The sequence below is a fragment of the Echeneis naucrates genome, chromosome 7, assembly GCF_900963305.1.
Source record: "Echeneis naucrates chromosome 7, fEcheNa1.1, whole genome shotgun sequence".
NCBI classification, from domain to species: Eukaryota; Metazoa; Chordata; class Actinopteri; order Carangiformes; family Echeneidae; genus Echeneis; species Echeneis naucrates.
The window spans coordinates 16,956,565-16,977,190 of NC_042517.1; the positions used below are offsets into that span (position 1 = coordinate 16,956,565).

Sequence of the window (20,626 nt, forward strand, 5' to 3'; positions counted from 1 at the left end):
GAACATTTGATCGAGATCTATTCTTAACAAAGCTGCTAAAGTAATACTACAGAGTCAAAAGGTGTTCTAAGTGTGTTGAGTCACATCCCATCTTCGTCCCAGTTGGGATAGAGAGCTGCTTCAACATTTGTCTCTCTAGAGTGTTTTGCTGCAGGGAACCATTTAAGATGGCAATGTCTTTTCACTTTGGCCCAGGCTTGTACCCTGCTGATATAATTTCCTCTATTCCTTTTTCCCCAGGAATCTACACCACCTTGCAATACAAACATCCAAGTTTTCAGCCTGTGCTTTTTAATTACCACTTTGACCTCGAGCAAACAAAAGTGCTTGATCAAAACCTTGATTACGATCATGCAGAGGTGCGAGGATTAAACCTGGTGGAATTACGATGCAAGGACTTGCTGACTAATTGATACTGATTTCAATCTAGTATCTTTGCATTCTCTCTTTTTTTTCGCCCTTGTACACATAAGGACTTATAACAACCTACAGTATAAACGGTGAATGCACTTCAGTGGCTCAACCTGCTCTGTGATTGATTGATTGTGAGTGCTGTTTAAATAAGCTCTTGTTGCTACAAATTGCAGCATATTCAAATGTCTTTCATGCTGCTGATAATGCAGCGATATTAAGGCAGGGATGATGTATTTTTATAAATCAACATTTTAAAATGACTTTCTGTAAATAATTTGTTTGGAATGAGTCAGATTTTTCTTGCATATTAGGAACTGAAATTGAAATCTTATTTCCTTAAGAAGTTTGAAGCCATTACTCAAGAAACGCATCCTCAAGCATGACAAAATGATCAATGTGCTCATGGTATCAAGGGGAAAGGGTGATTGTGATGGCTGCAAACCGCCTCCATTGACAATGACCACAATAACCACAAAGCAATCATGAGCAACTGAATTCTGGCCAAGAAAAGAATGAATAACGAGGCCACCTTTCAGCATCACTATTAGCCAAAGCCGATGTCTGGCACCTGTCATCTGCAGTATAGATCAAAGTTAGGATTGCTGAGGGTAATCGCCTGGCTTGCTCTTCAATGTATCTGGGCTGACAGGATCGATGGAAGGAAAACACAGAGGTCTGTTATAGAGGACACTCTTCTATTGATTTACCGCCACTAAGTACTATGGCCGCCCTGAATAAAAATATGTTGCTGAAGTCTAAAGAAGGTTACGGAAAAATAAGACAGGGGTGGGGAGGTGGTAGGTGTGGGAGTGGAGGCTGTGGTGGAGTAATCTGCTTATTGACATTAAGTGAGAATTTCAACCTGGGTGTTTAAGAAGAGAGGTGACTAAGTGAGGTTGTGTAAAGGTTACCCATTCCTACTTACGTTCACATTAAGCGGGAATGCCAGGCGAGGTTAATTAGAGCGCCTTGGCCTTTCAGATGCATTTTCACATACAAAAGCTAAATAACAATCAGGGCAGCCTTAAAGAAATGTGAGTGACTGAATTGCCCTTTTCTGGTGATGTGAGAGTAATGATTCTGATGAATTTGCTCTGCCTTCTCCATTTTGTACAGTTGATGCAAAATTGGCTTTATTTTGCATCAACTGAAAAGCAAAAAGAAATTTCTGTTTCTGAAAAAAAAAAAAAAAAGAAAAAAAAAGAAAATAGGCAGCATATGGCACGACACAAATCTCAGTCGAAGTAATGGCAACCATCTATCCTTGCCATCTGAGAGGAGGGAAGTCTGCAGATTTGAAAAGACAAGCTGTCTCCACAGAAAACAGAGGGGTATAACAGTCCACGGGCTCTTAAACAAACTCTTAGACCAAAAACAAAAGCCATCCTTCAGAGACAAAGCTTTTTTCGTACAAAAGGAGTAGACTCCATCAGTGTCAAAGAATTCAGGCACAGGAAACTGGATTGTTGCACAGGCCGGCCTTGGTATCAATTAATCGGCTCTCAAAAACATAGCTGTAAATGAGCTGTGACTGTGAGAAAAGTTTCTCATGAATGGCTTTAACGGGAGCAAGGGCAGCAAAGCAGTTCCTGTTGCAGGAATCCCTTCGCCTCTATTTGCTGCATGATTAGCTTCTAAGTATATCTTGACATCAGACAGCTCCACTCGGCTGTTTCAAACCATCTCCACGGCGATGGCGGAAATGACAGCGGGTTCTGACAGACCCGACTCCAACCCCATGCCGTCTCTGGCCTGACACCAATGCACAGATTGTCCTCATGACACTGGCACAATGACGTGCACACGCACACACGCACAAACTGTAAATATGATCCTGTAAACTGGCCCAGGAGCCATTTTGAAAGCAATTCAAAAACTACACATAATGGGATAAACATTTTCTCACGAAAACACCTCTCATCCAAAAGATTTATCTGTGGCTGTTCTTCCCGCTGTTGTAAAACTGTGACGATCAATATTCTACAGACAAAATAATATTGTACGAGAAACAGGGCTATAAAGATATTGAGCAGTTATCATTGTTTACATCTTTTACTGCTAAATCAAGCCTACGCTAGTTCATAGCAGAGGGGTAGGGGTCAGCCAGGTGTCGCTTTTTATTCAGACAGCAGTGCCATTTGTTAGCAGGGCAGAGGTAATGACTGTGTCCATACATGCTACCTCAGGCTGGGCTTTAGTAATCTCTCTTCACCAGGGTACAGCACTGCCAGCACAGCTGAGAGAGCAGTGAGGAAGGGTGGAGGAAACTGACAGCTTTCCCTCCCTCTCTCTGTCACCCCCCCCCCCCCATCTGTGTCTCTCACTCTCACTCATACTCTCCTTTTGTGAAGGCTGCGTTTCATCATTGTGCCCTCACACAACCTGTGACTTTCACTTTGGCTCCCTTTTTTCGTGCGTTCCAGCCCCATCGGAGAGTGACGAGTGAGTCTCATCTTCCTGTGTCTCTCTCCCTCCCTCCCTCTCTCCCTCCCCTGTCATCTGTCTGCATGCAGACACGCCCACACAGATGATCAACAGACACTTCCTGCCCACAGAAGTCCTCAGGCTGCCAGTTTCCCCCCAAGTCGACACAATCTGCCTTCAGCCATTTGCTTGAACGTCAGCCAACTTTTTCCCCTTACTGTCCTTAATTTCTCTGTTTTCCCCCGAAGACTAACTATTTTCCCCCCTTGTGTTCATTTTAACACTCACTATCAAAAGTCAACTGCATATTCACTGATAATATATCAACAAAGTGTTCACTGGCCGATGTAGCAGGTTCACACTAAATGCATCTGCAAAACGAATTTCCGCGAAGCATGATGTTGCATTAAACTGTTTTTGTGGTTATACCTACGGTACTCAAAGCATTTAGTTGGATGCACATTTATTGATTTTTCTTGACCACATGTGGAGACAGCATAGCAAGCTGTAAACACAACACTACCCCCTGATATCACCTTGTAAAGTTGATATTGGCAAACAGTTGCATTGTATTCTTTGTTTGTGTGTTTGTGTTGTTTCTGTCCACCTCAAGAACTCAATTCCAATATTCAGGTCCAAAGCATTTCTTGCAGTAAATACTTAATTTAACTAACTTCCAGCTGGGCAGATAGCATGTAATTTTTTTATTTTATTTTATTTTATTTTTTTAAAGATGCTTCCTAATACTAAAATAATATTTTGCTGAAAAACAGCTGGAGTGAAAGATGAGGTTCAATAGTTAAAAGACATTTCAATTCTTTTTAAAGCTGAGGAGTGCTGCAGAGTTGTGCGCTCATTTTCTGTGACTCAAACCCATTTACATACACACAGTTGTTGGAGCCATCGTTTATACAAAAATATTGTTTACACAACTGTAGGAAAATGTCATGAACATTGTTAAACAATTAAAGTCTTGAGCGAGATGAAAGTTTTGTGCCATAACAAGAAAAGCAATATCTTTCACAAACCTAAATCTAGCAATATGTAAGATGCCTCATGTTAGTTCCAGCCTCCACTGTCTAAGAAAGACTTAAGCTCTGTAAACACAATCATCCACCACAGCTTTCTCCGCTGGGAGGGCTTGTTTTCTATATGGGTGTGTCCCGAGGTTTTGCAAACGAATACAATTCAGGCAGCTCTTCAGTTTCCTCCACATCCCCCAAAAATTTGACATTATTGGATGCATTTTGGAAAGGTCTGAAACGTCTTATAATAACTTCTCCACCGAACATCTACTCTCTCCCCCCCCCCCCCCCCTCACCAAGGCCAGTCTCGCATCACACTCCTACTATATATCTGCTCCATTTTTCAGCCAGTTATTCTACAAGGGCCATGCCTGAATAGAGATTAGCCAGCCAGGATGCTTATTGTGTTTTTCAGCTTTTTGTGCTAGAGGAATCACAAACATCACCCTTTTAGATTTGCCCACACCACTGAACTAATCATGGTGTTATATGACAAAGTTAGGCTTTCATAATCCTTCATCCAACACGACCTTCCACTGTCTCCATCTTTCCGCCCACTTCACTTTTTACCCCCTTCGATTCCCTCACCCTCTGTCTCTCCCATTCGCTCCGTGCCAGTCCCCTGAGCAGCTCCAGCGCTCTGTTCTGGACCTGAGCTTTTGCATGGCTGCCCTGCCAGAGTGTATTTTAAGAAAACCAGCATGTTTCTCCATGGGTATAGAGGGTAGGTATGACTCACAAATCAGATATTTGACCAGGACAGCCACACAGAAGAGTAGAGCTGAGGCGTGGGAGGAAAGTGTGGATAGATCACAAAGGGAACCTGACCGACCTCCATCTTTCCATCTGGTAAACAGACTGCTATTCCAACTGTATTGGTATTTCAAAGATAGAATTGCTTCCCAACACCAGATAGGTCTCCAAGCCTCATTGTCTAACGAGGTGAGGCTCAGCAGCTACTGCATGTACGGCACTCTAACAGCGTAACATCTTGCTGCAAATACATGGCACAAATGGAGCTTATTGACATGACAGTTGAGCTTTTATACTGTCAGTCATGAGATTTATTATGTACCAATCCAGTTATTTATTTCATTTATTTGCCTAATGTCGGAAAAGCTTCTTTTGACTTCAGCTGCAAACAAAGAGAACAATGCAGTTGGGCAGAACGGCCTTGATCATCGTGGCCATTGTGTGCTCTCCAGGTGCGACAAAAACTTGACTCGTGGCAATAATAAAAAACAGCCTGCAGTTTTATGACTAAGTGTTATCAAATGTATTCCTTCATATCCACTGGGTCTCACATTACAGATGGTTGTATTGATTTTTCCCTGCCTGCAAAGTGCACTGGACACAGCTTTGTTATCTCTACTGTGTTCTTTACGGTCTGGATGATAAGTTTATTTTTTCCTCTTAGATATATGAAATATCAGTGAAACCAAACTGGTCTGAAAGAAACACAAGAAGTGTGACAGACATCCAAATACAAATGTATATTACACACTTGTGTTGTGTCGTTCTGCTGTGTGCAACATCTTTACATTTCTCTTCTGCCTCATTGCTCCGTTCATTGCCAATATGATTCTGACATATTCATCAAAAAGCAAGCATAGGTGCTCGTTTTTCCCCCAACTACACCTGGAGCATGCAAGGTCTGACACAATCATTGCCAGTCTTGCACCTGCAAAACTCTGACCTGCATCGCAATGATTCTCTCTGTGCTGTAGTCCCAGCGCTCTCTTCAGACTCGACAGAGCACCATCTCCAGGCCCATTTCTCCCCTAATAGTGCAGACAAATGCTGGTGAGCCTCCTCAATCTTTTCTCTGTCTGCTCCTCAAAGAATTCTTTCGCGAGGCCATGTAATTACACTCTGATCACAGCAGTGGAAAATATCATAGACATCCTATTCTTTCTGTTTTCGTCTCTGGGCCCCCACTTGATGCAGTGCACTAGAGATATATGTGCTGGTTTAAAACAGAACAGAGTATTTTAATGGGAAGTTATCCATTTGCTTAGCACTGCCTGAAGTGCTGCCTTGAAATTCTCCCCGAGTTGAGATTATTGTATTTTATGAGCAACATCTGCATTCCCAACACACTCCAAATCCACTGTCAGTATAGATTTGCTTGTCAGAAGTTGCAAATGAATGAGAAAGAACACGCACTCCTACAAATGTTTGACATGCGTATTTCACCAGCTAAAACTGCTCTGTCGTTTTCTTTTTGCAGATTACACAGCTCAAATGTGGCAAATGTACTGATTTTCACAGGAGGAGCATGAAGATGAATGTAGTGTGATTTATGTTGAGATGATATCTTTATATTGCAGGAAATAAGCAGAATTGACTGTGAACTGCCATTCACAGTAAGATATTCTTCCTCGTTTACCAGGGCTTCACAGAGCCGACATAGCACACAACATTAAAACGTATAAAAAAGCAATAAAATTCCAGAAACACATTCTCAGAAAGAGTAGTTAAAATGAAATGGGAAAGTAAATGAAGGAATAAATATATAAACAAATACAGCAACAGATAAAGCATTCAAAAATCACAAATAGCACAAGAAAAAACACAAAACATCCAACAATAACGCTGATGAAAAACAATAAAAGTGATTTCGAAGGCAACAATGAGACTGGTAATAAAAAAAAAAAAAAAAAAAAAGTCTTCAAGGTAAACCATTTCACAGACTATCATGGGACTTTATTGCCAGGAGTTTAGCTGCAGAGACGGATGTGGGACTGGGGAAACTCAAACTGGCCCTCACATCAACTATCTACGGCCTGAGGCATTTCATTGGTCGAGCCTGTTGGGGGCAGGGGGTCACATATCAACATCCTGGGAGGCTCAGTTCAGGGCAGTAAAGTCCCTTTCCTTTGAAGTCTCTAAGTTTTAATGGCAAAACCTTTCTTTTAAGGTCTAGAAAGGCAACAGAACAGCCGCGGGATCTCAATGTGATTCATGAAGAATGAAACTTTCTTTCATCCAAAGATTAATTTTAAATCTTGTATTTAAAGTTTCTGTATTCAACACGTATGTAACTAAGAATCTAGGGTTTCTTTATGGTTCATTCTGGCAATTGCAATTATTAAAGACTTGCTAGTTAGTATGATGGCATTAGCATGTAGCTCAAAATATTAGAGTGCCATCACTGAACTTAAAGTCTTGTCTGAATTAGTTTGTTTTTTGAGGTCTTTCTTGAGTTCAACTTTAGCAAATACAACTGACTAATGAGATTTAGCCTCATTACTTTCCTCATTGCACTTTAAAAGAAGCATGTAAGTGATTTTGCAGGTCAAAGCCAATTTTCAACGATTACAAATGGGGGGCAGAGCTACACCCATCGTGAATCGCACTGCTGTGCTTGCCAAGTCTTTTGTTTCTACTACTGCAGATATCTGTTGTCTAGAATTTCTCAACTATCCGAAAATTTATAAGGAGACTCTTGAGACTTGATTTCACTTGTGCCTAGTCTGCACCAATTTCCATCGTATTTATAATAGGTAATCTGATAAACAGAGTGCAGAGATCCATTTTCACTTAAACTGCATTCCTATACAACAACAATGTAAGATTAGCCCCAAAAAAAAAAAAAAAAAGAGTACGGTCCTTTAACCTATTACCAGCAGCAGAAGTTGGGAGTGAGCATTACTGTTGTGTATGTTCAGTGAGGTAGAAAGTTGATTTTCATTCAGCCACTTTTCTGCCCAATTAATTTAATGCTCAAAACACTATTTTATATGATAAACATTGTCTTCACTGATGTGGTTTGACCGGTGCTGCTTTAATCACATCATCTTAATGCGCACTCTTTAGTACTCTTCTTCTGCACCGCTTTAATGGCACCCAAGTGAAAAGAAATGGCACTACCAGCTGTTTATCTCAATGAACCAGCTCCTCATATTCAAATAACTGTAGTGGATAGAAAAATTTATTAATTTACAAGTCTTGTTTGTGTTAAAGATGGATGAAAAACCCACTTACAGAGAGAGGCTGCAAAACTGTCATTGTAAAGATCTCTTCGGTCCCCATAGGGCTTCCGTCTTCCCACCCTGCGGCTCACACTGATGAGAATGATCCTGTCTATACTCCCGACCTGGCCAGCTTTGGGCTGTCTGTATAACTTGCTGCCAGCGTGGTGCATCACTGAGGGCATCTGACCTAGAAGTCTTGTCAGAAACACACTGGCTCCACCACACAACGGGAACAATAGGCAATTGTCCACTCGGAGAGTGCAAGATGCTTCAGCCAGCGCTGCACTGAATAACCTGACAAGTGTGGGAGAAATGGACACAGCCTTTTCGATAAAGCTATTCTGTGTAGGCAGACTCTCATTCTCACTGCGATCATGATTTATCAGAGCAATTGTCTCGATTAATGGGCCGAGACGATTTGTTCGGAATGTGTTTTGGTGTCATGTACATTTCGCATAGCTTCCGCTTGCAGTGAGACAACGTGTCAGAAGGCTGAATGCTGACATGTATTTCAGAGCCAGAATCAGAGATGCGCAACAGACGCCAGATCAGACAATTACCCACAGACAAGTTAACCAGCTGAAACAGGATGGGGCCCCGTCAAACACAATGGAACTGTCACACACCACTACTGAAGGGTTATCTTTATTTTCAACAAGAGCATAAAGACAAAACAGCTCATGCAGATCTCGAGCCTGCTAATATCACGCTGAAGTAGCACAAACAAAACAACTTAAATATATATTTAGAAGACCTGAAACCTGTTGGTTCATTGAGCATCTGAAATGAAAGGAGACCAAAAAAAAAAAAAAAAAAATGTATGAAACATTCTGATCTTTTGCAGTATTTCATAGATTTCAAATCCACAGTTTGGGTTTTCAACAACTTCAGGAAACATTTCAGACAAAAGCTCCAAATGCATAAAACATAAAAGGCTGATGACTGCGTTCAGAGAAATAAGAGTGTTGAAGCTAAACCCATTGCAGACAGGATTGCGAGAAGATAGTAACACTTGACCTGCTTATGTCCTGAAAGTAGACGACAACATTATCCCCGTAGGCAGTGTCAGTACATAAAAACACAAAAGTATGTTGTTCCAAACCACTTAAGCTACGACCAGCAGAGTGAGGGGCTGTGAGTGTCTTACATTTATTCAGTTCTTGATTTAATGCTCATTAGAAAACATTCAAAACCTGTGGACGGTTTCTCTGAAAAAAAAAATAAAAATAAAATAAATAAATTGTGATGGGTTTCCAACTGTGCACAAGAACTGGAAAATTGGTTGAGCACAGAGAGCGTAGGATTATTGCTGCCCTAGAATACACACAGTTGTTTTCGTCGCTTTGGAGGACCGCATTGAAGTACAGACTGCATGTAAACACCTTGGAGGTTTTAGCCTAACCTCGGCCATAACCTCACATCTGTCTCGACTCACATCTTACACCAACCAACCACAACTGAACCCTCACGGCAGACTAAACCGCAACACAAATCTAATGGTTAACCTTGTGGCCAGCTCCAAGTGCTCCAGAAGAGGGGTAAATGATTCATGCAAGCAAAGAGACACACAATCACTTCCATGAATTTACATTTATTACCTGACGACTAACCCAACAAATCCTCCAAATTAATCCACAAATTACACAGCGCGTAACTGTCCTCCGGAATAAAACGTACACTCGAGGTGTTTTGATGTCACGTCAACATGTCACTGCCGTTTTCACACACCTTCCTCTGCACTTTCTCTCCCTGTAATAACATCACACTACTGCTTCCTTTGCTCCCAAAGGACGCATAATTACAGCAACTAAAGAGCTTTGTCAATGAACACAAAAAAAAACTGTTTTGGTGAGTAAAAAAATGATTTTCCTTTATTTTGGAAGGACAATATCAATTTATTCTGAATCACCACCTTCTTAATCATAGCCATTATCCCAAGGTCTAAACCTTGAAATTTACTGTTTGTTCTTGTAGGCTACAATTTCTGGCAAAAATACAGCATTTTTGAACATAACTTTGTTCCATAAAAGTGACCAACACATACTTACATGTGCAATTTACCGGGAAAAGCAATTCTGTCCTTCTGAATTTTATAATATTGGAATTTTTGTCACTGAAGTGCAGAGATGACTGCCTCCTAACACATAAAAATGCTTTTCTTTCAAATGCCTTTATAAATTAACTGGCAACTGTCAGATCTGATTGGCCTTTGACCTCCAGGTAGAGAGCGGATGACAGCTCTATGCATAATCTACTGATAAATGGCATGCTATCGATCCACTTAGCCTCACAATGGGCACACGTGCTCCAACGCTGATAAGGCAGTTAAAAAACATTATATTCTGCCATTGATAGCTCTGGTGCTGTAGTCAATTGTTGTTTAAGTGACTTTATTTGAAAGGGAAGGAGCTGCCCTAATTTGCAAGATGTCAATGATAATAGAGGTCTTCCCCCAAATCAATGCAACCGGCAAATGCAGGCGTTTCAGAGAGAAGTGGAAATCCCACAGCATTTGCATCTGAAAACAGTAATCCTGTCAACTGATTTTTTTTATGTACGTTCTGGCTTGCCGCAGAAAAGAACACTTTTCAAGCTCAAGAGACCAGGGATACACAAACACATTCAAACAGCACGCGTACGCCACTGCACCCAGGCAGGAAAAACAAAAATGCTGCAAAGAAAATGCAGTTAATGAGAGTAAAATTCAGTGATTTCATTTACACAACAGCTACTTTGGTATCACTATCTGAGGCATTCCTGAGGAATAATGTAGTCGGTCCTACAGAGCTCCGCATTGCACGAGTTGACACAATGTTTATATACGACTGCCTGCTGTTAGGAACCTTTCTGATTCACCAGGTGCTGCTGGAGTAGCACAACTGAAGGACATGGAGTGAATCCTGATTCTGTATCTTTCGAGCACGCACACTGGACCCTCACATCTCTGAGATACCAACAGCACGCACAAACAAACACACACAAATTAATTTGCTATCAACAGTTCATCTTATATCCTAACATTTTAAGAGAATGTGTTGTACTATGCACCATATCTATTTGACAGCTACTTTACTGACAAAGATTTCACACCCAAAACATTTAAGATTAGAGTATAATTTATTACAGACTAAAGCGCCTGCTAAAATATAATATTCAATTTTGAATTCAGAAGCTATACTCATGTTTTTTTGCTTCATGATATTGCTACTTCCTACACTACACATCCCAAAAGGATTCTGCTTCTTCCACAGACCAATGAAGGTCAAAGGAAACATTTTTTTTTTTTTTTTTTATTAAATCAACTGCAACATAATTTTCAGAAACAATCTCAAAACTGGAGTACGTGAAACTGTATCAACTGTATCTCTATGTCGTCATGCCACCGGAGGTAAGTGAGAAGATATTGAGGCGGAAGAAAAGCCAAAGGACCCTTGTGTTTCCTTTTTGCTCCCTTACAGCTCAAGCTGCCATGCACTCTCTATTTCTTGCTGCTCTTCAGTGGCATGCCAATCTACATTAGAGCCCTCACATGGGCATGCAGTCTAAACACAGCCTCGTGCCTCAAGCCTCCAGGGACAGCAAGACAGCCATGTGAGCAGTGCACCTCCTGTCCCTTTAAAGTTTTCAGCATACTGCTAGCAGTTTATTGTGTCTTGTTCTGTCAGTCTTTTCGAACATATCTCGCCGTGTGAACTTTGTTAATGTGAAATGGATGCCAACGTCTGACTGTTGCTTGCTGGATCACTAGTTTGGTCGAGCTGGACTGCAGTTCAACTGCTGCATTATATTGAGACATCTCCAGGGGATAAATCCTATAAAAATGGCTTTGGTCATGCTTTTTTTTTTTTTTTTTTTTTTTTATACCCACCACAATAATTCATTAGTTATTGAAAATAATCATAGCATTAACGTATACAAGCCTGAGTGACTCTTTCATTTTATAGCTTGGGATTCCAAGAGGAAATACTGCATATTTGCCCTCACTGAATTTATTTGACAGATATAGTTACCAATTACGTTACTGTAAGACTGAAGCACACCGCACATTAACGCGTTACATTATAATGATGAGCGCTGACATTAACCTTCTAAACACAAGCATGTTAATAATTCCATTGTGAGCATGTTAGACAGCTGACAGCAGCATGCAGCATAAGTACCAGTGTGCCTGAGCTCAGCCTCTCATTTACAGGATTGCAGAGTGTTGTCATGACAAGTTTGGCTTAAATATGTTAACTCATAGTTGCGTATGTGTTTAGTGCCACTAAGAAAATGTAAGTATGGAAATATAACATAAGATATGGCGAAGAAGGTAGACAACGCTTGCTAAATATCTTTCTGTTAACAGTTGTAGGCATTAACATTTAGCCAAAACACCACAAGGGCAATCTCTCAGACCATTTTACAGCATTATAACTTTCTCCCCTGATTTAGCTCTGATGAGCACGATACATAAACAAGTAATGAGTGTTTTACAATAAAAAGGTACATAACGTTGTTGTACGAAGCTATAAGGATGTGTTAAGTGTTTATTCAAGTGAAATATCTACCAGTTGTAGCATCCTCTGAACATACCTTTTATATAATTTCAAGTGCATTTTACTTCCATTCACTCTCTTTCCATGCTGATTCCCATGGGAGGAGAGTTACAGTTGTTGATACGTACATTAAATATAGCTGCTGAGCTACATTTTAACATGTTATAAACTATTCATCCAATGTTTATGAACTACTTATAAATTCTAATAAAATGTGTCGCCCTTGTTTCCTTTAGGTTGCCCCATTTGCCTTAAAATTGAACATCTTATGTGTTACGAGGGAATTTTGTCTGACAAGTAGATCCAAAGGATTAATGTGAATTGCAGTGTAATTTCCGAGGATGAAGAAAGTTGCATTATTCCCTTTTTGAATCTGCAGTCAGTACCAAGCAAATTCACTTAACTCATTTGCCAGGAAATGAGAAACCAAAAGAAAGAAAGAAATAAAAAAACGGATCATATGTAAAACTTATCTTATAGATCTGCAATTACAACTTATGTTCAGGGTTTCCCTAGCAAAAGCAAACATATAACATTTTCTTCAAAGCCAAGCACACTTTGTAATTCAGGTGCTGTTCGTTTAAGGCTTGCGTGAATCACAGACCACTACAATGAGCCCTGGGATAATGCCTTTCAACAGACCCATTTTCTGCCGAGGCAACCAAGACATTTTTCCTTTTGGTGGGATGAGTGAGAGGCTGACCAGCAGCCAGCAGAGACATCGTCATGATTCTCCACTCATCCCCGTAAAAGGATCGGACATAATGGGGCTTCCTGTTCTCTGGCTCCCTCTGCTCACCAGATAAACTGCAGAATACTTCTGCCAAAGTCTAGGAGTGCTACTCTTGTCATATTTTATAGTTATACTAACAATAATCTTTGAAGACGTGACCTCGATGTGAGTGAGGCTAAGTTGTAAAGCAGGTGCCTTCTTCCATCCTTAAGTGCAGTGCGGGGAGGGTGGGGGGGGGGGTGAGGGGGAGTAATAACCTGACTGAGGGAGTCTTGCTGCCACACCATCAAACCCAGACCCCAAACCCCATAAATACACGAGATGCCACTGCATTAAACATACCGAATCAATATTAATCAGTTTTAAGTGGAGTCATTATGCAGACAACTATATAACTGAAAACAAATGAGGAATGGAATAAATGTGTGCTACCCCTGTTTTCATTGAGAAACATTTATTCATATAACATGCCTTTTATGTCGCTGAATAATAAAGTGAACCAACAGCTCCAGGCCCGTGGGAATAGCCAAGACCTTAATATCAGGCGTGCATGGTTTTTCATATTCTCCCTGTGGCAGGCTGCTGACCTAATGACCTCTTGTCAGCACCAATGACAACTTCTCTGACACAGGGATATTTTATTCATTTTATTAATATTGCATCAGTAGATCACATTGTGCGTGGTGTTTGTATGTGTGTGTGAATATATACCTGCATTACTGAATATGAGCAGCAACACTCCATCATGACCATGAATCTCAGAACGACTCTCCGAATTTTGGCCCTTTTTCGGTGAAGTAACCTGTCATCGTGAGGCTAACAGCTGAATTGTTGGTCTGAATTTAAAGCTACTGGATAGCTTTTTCTTTTCTTTTTTTTTTAATTCATCCAATTCAGGCAACAAAACTCTGGAGCCCATATCTCTTTTCAGTCCTGGTGCTAAAGTTCAGAGCATTGCTGGCATCTACTCTGTTTTAACAGCATGTTCACTGCAAAAATGACACAATGGAGAGAAATTTACTGCAGGTCATGAATTGATCCTGCCTTGCTCATTTCAATCCGTTTGAACTGTGACCTGAGATACAACATTAGTCACTGGTGTCCAAGCAATTTTTTAAAGAGCAGGAGGGACTGGCCTCTGCTTAAATAAGTATTGATTGCTTACATCCTTGTTTGGATAACTGCATACTGCAGATATTATGTGGCTGGTAATGAGTGCATCAGGGGGAATATAGAAAAAAAAAAGGACACTTCTACAGTATGGAGTAGTGCTCTGGCTCAGAATTAATAATAATAAAAAAAAAAAAAAATAGATGCAAAACTCTCAACTTGTTGAATGTTAGTGTTGCCGGTTGGCTACACTGCAATGAATGCCACTGTAAAACACTGGCATCCCTGCTGCCAGTACTTTTATTTCACAGTGACTCATTTATTTCAATAGCATATAACAATATTTTGGATTTCTGTTCACAACAGTAGGATAACTGTGGGTTATGGTAATTTAACAGTACATCTACTGTGGTTCATTTTAACAGTATACTGCCTACTACTTGGAGTCCAGTAGGCTCGGACCACTAGCAGTGATAGTCTTGCAGGTAAAACTAGTGACAGACACCGAGAGCAGCACAGAGGAGACATTACAAACAGGAGTGCTGCTCTGATGCTGTTTTTAAGAACCAGCCAGAACTGACAGAGCACTCACTTTACAATTTAACTTAATTAATACCTTTATAATAATTAATAATAAGATTTTAATAACTCCATAAAATGAGAACAAGACAAATATTTTAATCAAACTATCTTTATAAAGGTGAGAAATCTTTTGACTAATTAAGCTTAAGCTAGTTACTGAACTTGCTCTGCCATTCTCAGAAACCTGACCTAATAAACACAGCAGCAAATGGACGAATGATCGCGCAGACAAAACAATATTGGACTCTCGAAGGTTCAACCAACGAGCTGACGTTTTCTTGATGTCTTGAAACTGTCACCCACTGAATGCTGCTGTCCCGTCTTTTCACCACATGGCAGAAAATACTGTAATGGTGTTAACTTACAGCTTTTTATTCTTAACCAAGCATCGACTGTAAATATACCTGTGAGGGATGATCAGTATTTTACAATTATCAGAAAATACAGTAAGATAACTTTGCAATCCCCAATAAGGTTGTAGTAATACAATGCAAATACTGTTTAATGCCGTTAGATAACAGTTATTTACTGATATTTTTAAATGATTTAACTGTTTAATTTACATGCAAGAGCTGAATATTCAACAGTAATTTAAAATTACTACTACAATTAATAAATCACAGTAAGACAGTGTTTTGAGTCGACTGTAAATACACAGCAGCGTAACACCTGCTGCTTTTGCTTGTAACCCTGCCCACATCATTTCCTGTCTCCCACCTGCTCTTTGCCACAGTGTGAGTAAATTTCACCCTGCCAATTCTAATCTGACCAGGCCATAAGTCAGCGTCCGATTAAATAACGCGCCTGTCATTGCCAAGGACTAAGAATGACAATGACTCGATTCCCCACAAAATCTGCACAAGTGTGTCAGTGTAAGCGATGACCCTAAAGTCTGTCAGGCAATTGGGTGGATAGGATGCTATTAGACCACAACAGAAAGGAACTTAACTGTTTTGGAAGTCAACTTTCTTTTGTAGAATTTTCTGTTGAATGCCATAAAGGTAATCCTAGATTGCTGATTGGTGCTTTGTGTGAAAATGGTCAAAATAATGCTAATAAAAGAAATCGGTCATTCTATACAGAGAATCAACCACAAAGTGTCTCCCTGAACTATCCATGTACTCTGCTGTTGGCAACGTATTCTCACACAGGTTATGTGATATTCACATGGGTATTCCGTTTATCCCACGTAATTGAATTACTGGGAATATTGTCCTCACACGCACAATCTATTATGAATGATCAACTGCACAACTGATGTTATCACATGCCTACTTTAATAAGAGGAAGAACAATTATGGTCCAAATTTTTCTACTAATTTCCTAATGACAGACTGATCCAGAATGACAATTCAATTCTTTGCATAAAATAAAAACTTCAGTTTTATATTTGGCTTTTGAATGGTTACATCAGTATGCTGGGGAAGGGCCCGTTCATATGTTTTGAGGAGAGAGATTACCTATCCATGTTTCAGATTTGTGTCATAAAGTTAGAATGCACTGAGCATGGCCTTTATGTCACACTGCGAATAAAAGCCAATTAGCAAGTGATGGAGGGGAAACAGAGCCGAGACCACCAGTGTGGATCGTGAAATATCTATGAGACACTTGCTTTTTTTATTCCTTCAGCAACTGTAATGGAGCTCCTTTTCTCCCCACTGTGTGTGTGTGTGTGTGTGTGTCTGTCTGTGGGGGTCTACTTATACACTGCACACTTGACAAACCAACAGTGTCTCCAGAGATATAGGGCTGAATGCAGAGAGATGTGACTAATTGACCTGAGCTGCTTCCTGCATCTATATACAAACGGCAACTGTGTTCAGAAAAGGAAGGCAGATGTAACCTCTGACATTTAGTGTCACTTTCAGAGCTTGCTATGTAATTCACACAAACACACACACACACACACCTTTCATATTCCTCTGGTGTCCGTCTTCACCACTGTCAGATGGCTTCATTGTCCCGCACGTCAATTAGAGATGATTCCGTGAAAAAGGAGTGATAAATGGCTGAACAGAGCCTGTCAGAGCTGTAAGTGCAGAGGATGCCAATGCCTCGCTTAGACAGTTAGTCTGAAGGGACTGCGTCCCTGGACGGAAGGACAAGCTGGAGTTCACCTGCATTCAGTATAAAGTTTTCCCTTGATCTTCATGAGAAGAGCTGCGATTGAGAACTGTGAGCTGCACTCCCTGGTGTAAATGTCATCTGGATAAAAATCTGTTTTATCATTCATTCATTGAAGAGGCCAGGACTTACAAATGAACAAATTTGTCCTCTCTCCTCAACTCCAGTCGTCCTCCCTGAGAATGGCTGGATGTAGAGGGTAAGGACTGGGCAATTTTTCAACCATCAGAGCTCGTGGCAACAATCCAAAAGTTTGGTTGATTGATTTCTTTTTTTTTTCCAGTGGCATTGTTGCTTCTCATTTCCAACACAGCATGAAAGGCAGCAAAATAAAAACATCTTAGCAGCAAATCGGCCTCACCATGGCAACTGTATTGATCAACCCTCCTGGGTCCTCAGAAAAATCCATCCCACATGTCAATTTTGCAGCATTAACAGTTCAGCAGATACTCATATCCTGAATAGACAGCCATGATATTTAGCATCTGGCAATATAATCTGCAATCACTGTCTTGCTTTTCTGATGATTCTGATGATTTACCACAGGGGTGAAAAATAAAATGGCCTGACTAGATTTAAAGATGACAAGGTGTAGGCAAGAAGGACAGCTCAGGAGAGGTTTTTGTTTTCCAGGCTTGAAGCGGAAAGATTTAACTCCAAGCTTGATTAAATTGTTCAATTATGGATCATATAAAATCATCAATTATAATCTGAATCAGCTAAGATGAGAAATTGAGCACTGTATGATGCCCCAGTGATATCGCTTTCCTTTCTCTTTGATTCAAGTTTTTTTTTTTTTTTTTTAGTAAGCTTCAGTTCTTTAGTCTTGTCTGAACGGCTGTTTTCTGAAGTTTCTGATACCTTTCACTGGTGTAGTTTGTTTTCAACTCCAAATGATCAAGTATCAATATCAGGAACTTGAAATTCCTGCTCTGCACTAATCAAATGCTGTAAGACTAATGAGAGCAAATGAGCTGAGGGCTCTCACTTCTGGTATGTATTGATTATGCAGTATCATGTGGCTTCGCGTTTAATTAATCATCATTACTACCAATCTCATCATCGCAGCTGATAGAAGACGAGGAGGGAAAGAAAAAAAAAAATGCTGAGGGCCAAAAGGATTCACAGCAAAGCGGAATGCATGCACCTCAGGTGTGCATATTTAGCTGCGATGATTAAAGCTGCCTTTCTGACATCATATGGGTGAAATGAGAAGAAAGTGATGGCCAGAGTTGCATGACAACTGCTGTCAGATTCCTCAAGCTTCATTAGCTACAAGGCCTGTGCTCCAGAGCAACATTACACATGGACTACACCTACACTCCCACAGCTTGACACTTGACAGACATGCTGGTACACCTGTTGTGAGGAGGAAAGAGGAGAGGAGATTACAAAACCATGTCCCCCTATCCCTGCCTTCAACCCTCTAAACTTCACAAAAGCAAACATGCCTGCTTGGAGAAAAAAAAAAAAAAGACGACTTACAGCGCTCACATTCTGCAACAAAACAGAGTGTAGCGAGGATGCTTCAAAGCATAACTGGAGGGCTTTACTAACTTAGTTTAATAAAAATTTAATCTCTTAACTCAGCCAGCAGAGAGCAAATAGCAAGCAGAGCCAGACTGAAGTGTGTGGTGAGGACAGTCAGTCTAATTGTCCAGCCAGTGGAGCCACAAAGCACCAGAGGATGGCTGCTGTGAAAAAAAATGTGTAAGACTGTTTTAGTGTGTGTGTGTATGTGTGTGTAAGAAGAGGAGGAGGAGGAGAGAGGACGGGAAGGAAGGTGGGGGCTAAAGCATGCTAAGTATTTTTATGGTTTTGCAGTTGCAGTTAAGCAGCTACTTACAGCCAGGTCAGGCTTTGTCTCACTGAACTGGAACAACAAAACTAAATGACAACACATTGAGTTACAGCTCAGCCCTGCAGCTCAGGTGATGCTCCTCGAGTTGAACGCCGCTCTCGTCACACAAGTACAGTCAACATATTTGCAAAACAAGCATCCACACGGTGTTTCGAGCAATTAGACATTTTGCTATGTTGATGTGTGCTAAATAATTAATCTGCTGGTTTGGTGCCCTGCTGTGTTTCCCACTCCACTGCAGCACCAGCAGTAGGCCGACTCTATTAGCTGACTCCCAGCCAGCAGGAATTCAACTGTGTTCCCATACACACAAACGAAGACATGCCGCCAATATTAGACCAAATTCACTTCATACATTTGCAGCTATTTAATGGAATTGGGTGCAGGGAGAAAAGAAAAGGGATCGGCTCAACCTTAAATAAAGCTTCCCTGGCCTGAAACTATTCATTAAAAATAACGCCAAGAGGTTCATGTGATCGTGTGGGCCTGTTGTGTTGGGTGTGATTGTGTCAGGCTGTCAGTGCCCACTCATCCAGACTTGCGCTGGAACAGGCGCAGACGGGAGCTGTTCTTTCAGCACCACCGGGCACGGGGAGCAGCACTCTGAGCTGTCTCATCCATACAGTGTAGTGGAGGGCAGAACTCTGCTCTCCCCCTTTTTCGGTCCCATTTTGTTCAAGACGGGAGTGAAAATCGGTCCTGGCATTCAGTTAACTACAAATCAAATCGAGAAAAAAGGAAAACAACGTGTTACAGGCCACCTCATTCAAAAACAGTCGATTTCCGTTTGGTGGTGAGATAAACATTCCCCCACGAGATTAGTTGGTTTTGTTTTTTTGGTTTTTTTTTTAGTTGTTGCCTACTTATGGCATCCCCTTCCATCTGCTTCCCTTTCCTGGGTGGGTAGCGATCAGGAGGCGCATCACTTCACACTCCCCTTAAAAGAAAAAAAAACTGTTTCTGCTTTCTGACACGCACACAAAGAAACACTGTTTGCCCACCACTAAACTCTCGCACAGCCTCCAAGACTTGCCTGAAAGAGGCGTAGGATGTTGGCAACCATGATCGATACCGAACTCGCCGAGGCTCCGATGACTCCCACCACTTTTTCGGGTTTGACAAACACCGGTGGCTCCCCGTTCGTGCACCTCACGTCGGAGGTGTCCTTCGTGATCAGGGCTTGGACGAAAGTTAAAGATTGCTCCAGCGCGTAGGTATCCCTCGAACAAGTGTCCAGCACCCGGGCGCCTAAGGTGATGTTGGGCAGGAGCTGCTCGTCCTGGTTTATTTGGTCCAAAGCGTACATCATGGCTTCAAGCCGCTGAATGCCGTTCTCCTTTTTCAGATCCCCGCACGGCGTGCCGTCGGCCCCTCTGGCGTGCACCGGGAAGAGTCCTCCGAGGGTCAGTTGGCCCTCAGTCCGTATTGAATGGGGCGCATAGGTCTCCTGAGGCAGCGCCAAGTCCACCACAGTCCTCATGAGCCAGAGGACTCTCCACACAGAGCCCGGCCACACGCACACGCCGGGACGAGCCATGGTCAACTTTCTAGGGGAAGGATGGAGAGTTCGCGATCCGCCGACGATTGAAGCAGAAAGGCAAGGAAGTTTGGTTAACGCGGGCCCATCGCGGTCCACCAGGGAGGAGATTCAACAAGCTGGAGGGCTGGACAACCGAGACGCCTCAGACTAACTGCGCCCATCGCTTTGCTGCCGGCAGCGAGCCGAGCAGCTTGTTGAATAACGTGAATTCAGTCCACCCCCCCTCCGGAATGAGAAGCGCCGTCCAACAGTGCGAAAATATCAGTCAAAGAACAGAAACACCCGCCGCAAATGAACT

At 41.5% G+C, this 20,626-nt stretch overlaps 1 protein-coding gene across 1 annotated transcript in view; it reads right to left on the reverse strand.

Annotated features, from left to right (window-relative positions):
* LOC115046089 (metabotropic glutamate receptor 7-like) overlaps positions 1 to 20,325 on the reverse strand; it is a 56,282-nt gene extending 35,957 nt beyond the window's left edge. The window contains exon 1 of the mRNA XM_029506216.1: positions 19,822 to 20,325. Coding sequence (XP_029362076.1) covers positions 19,822 to 20,325 — 504 coding nt within the window. The remainder of the gene's footprint in view (positions 1 to 19,821) is intronic.
* Positions 20,326 to 20,626: the final 301 nt, after the last annotated feature.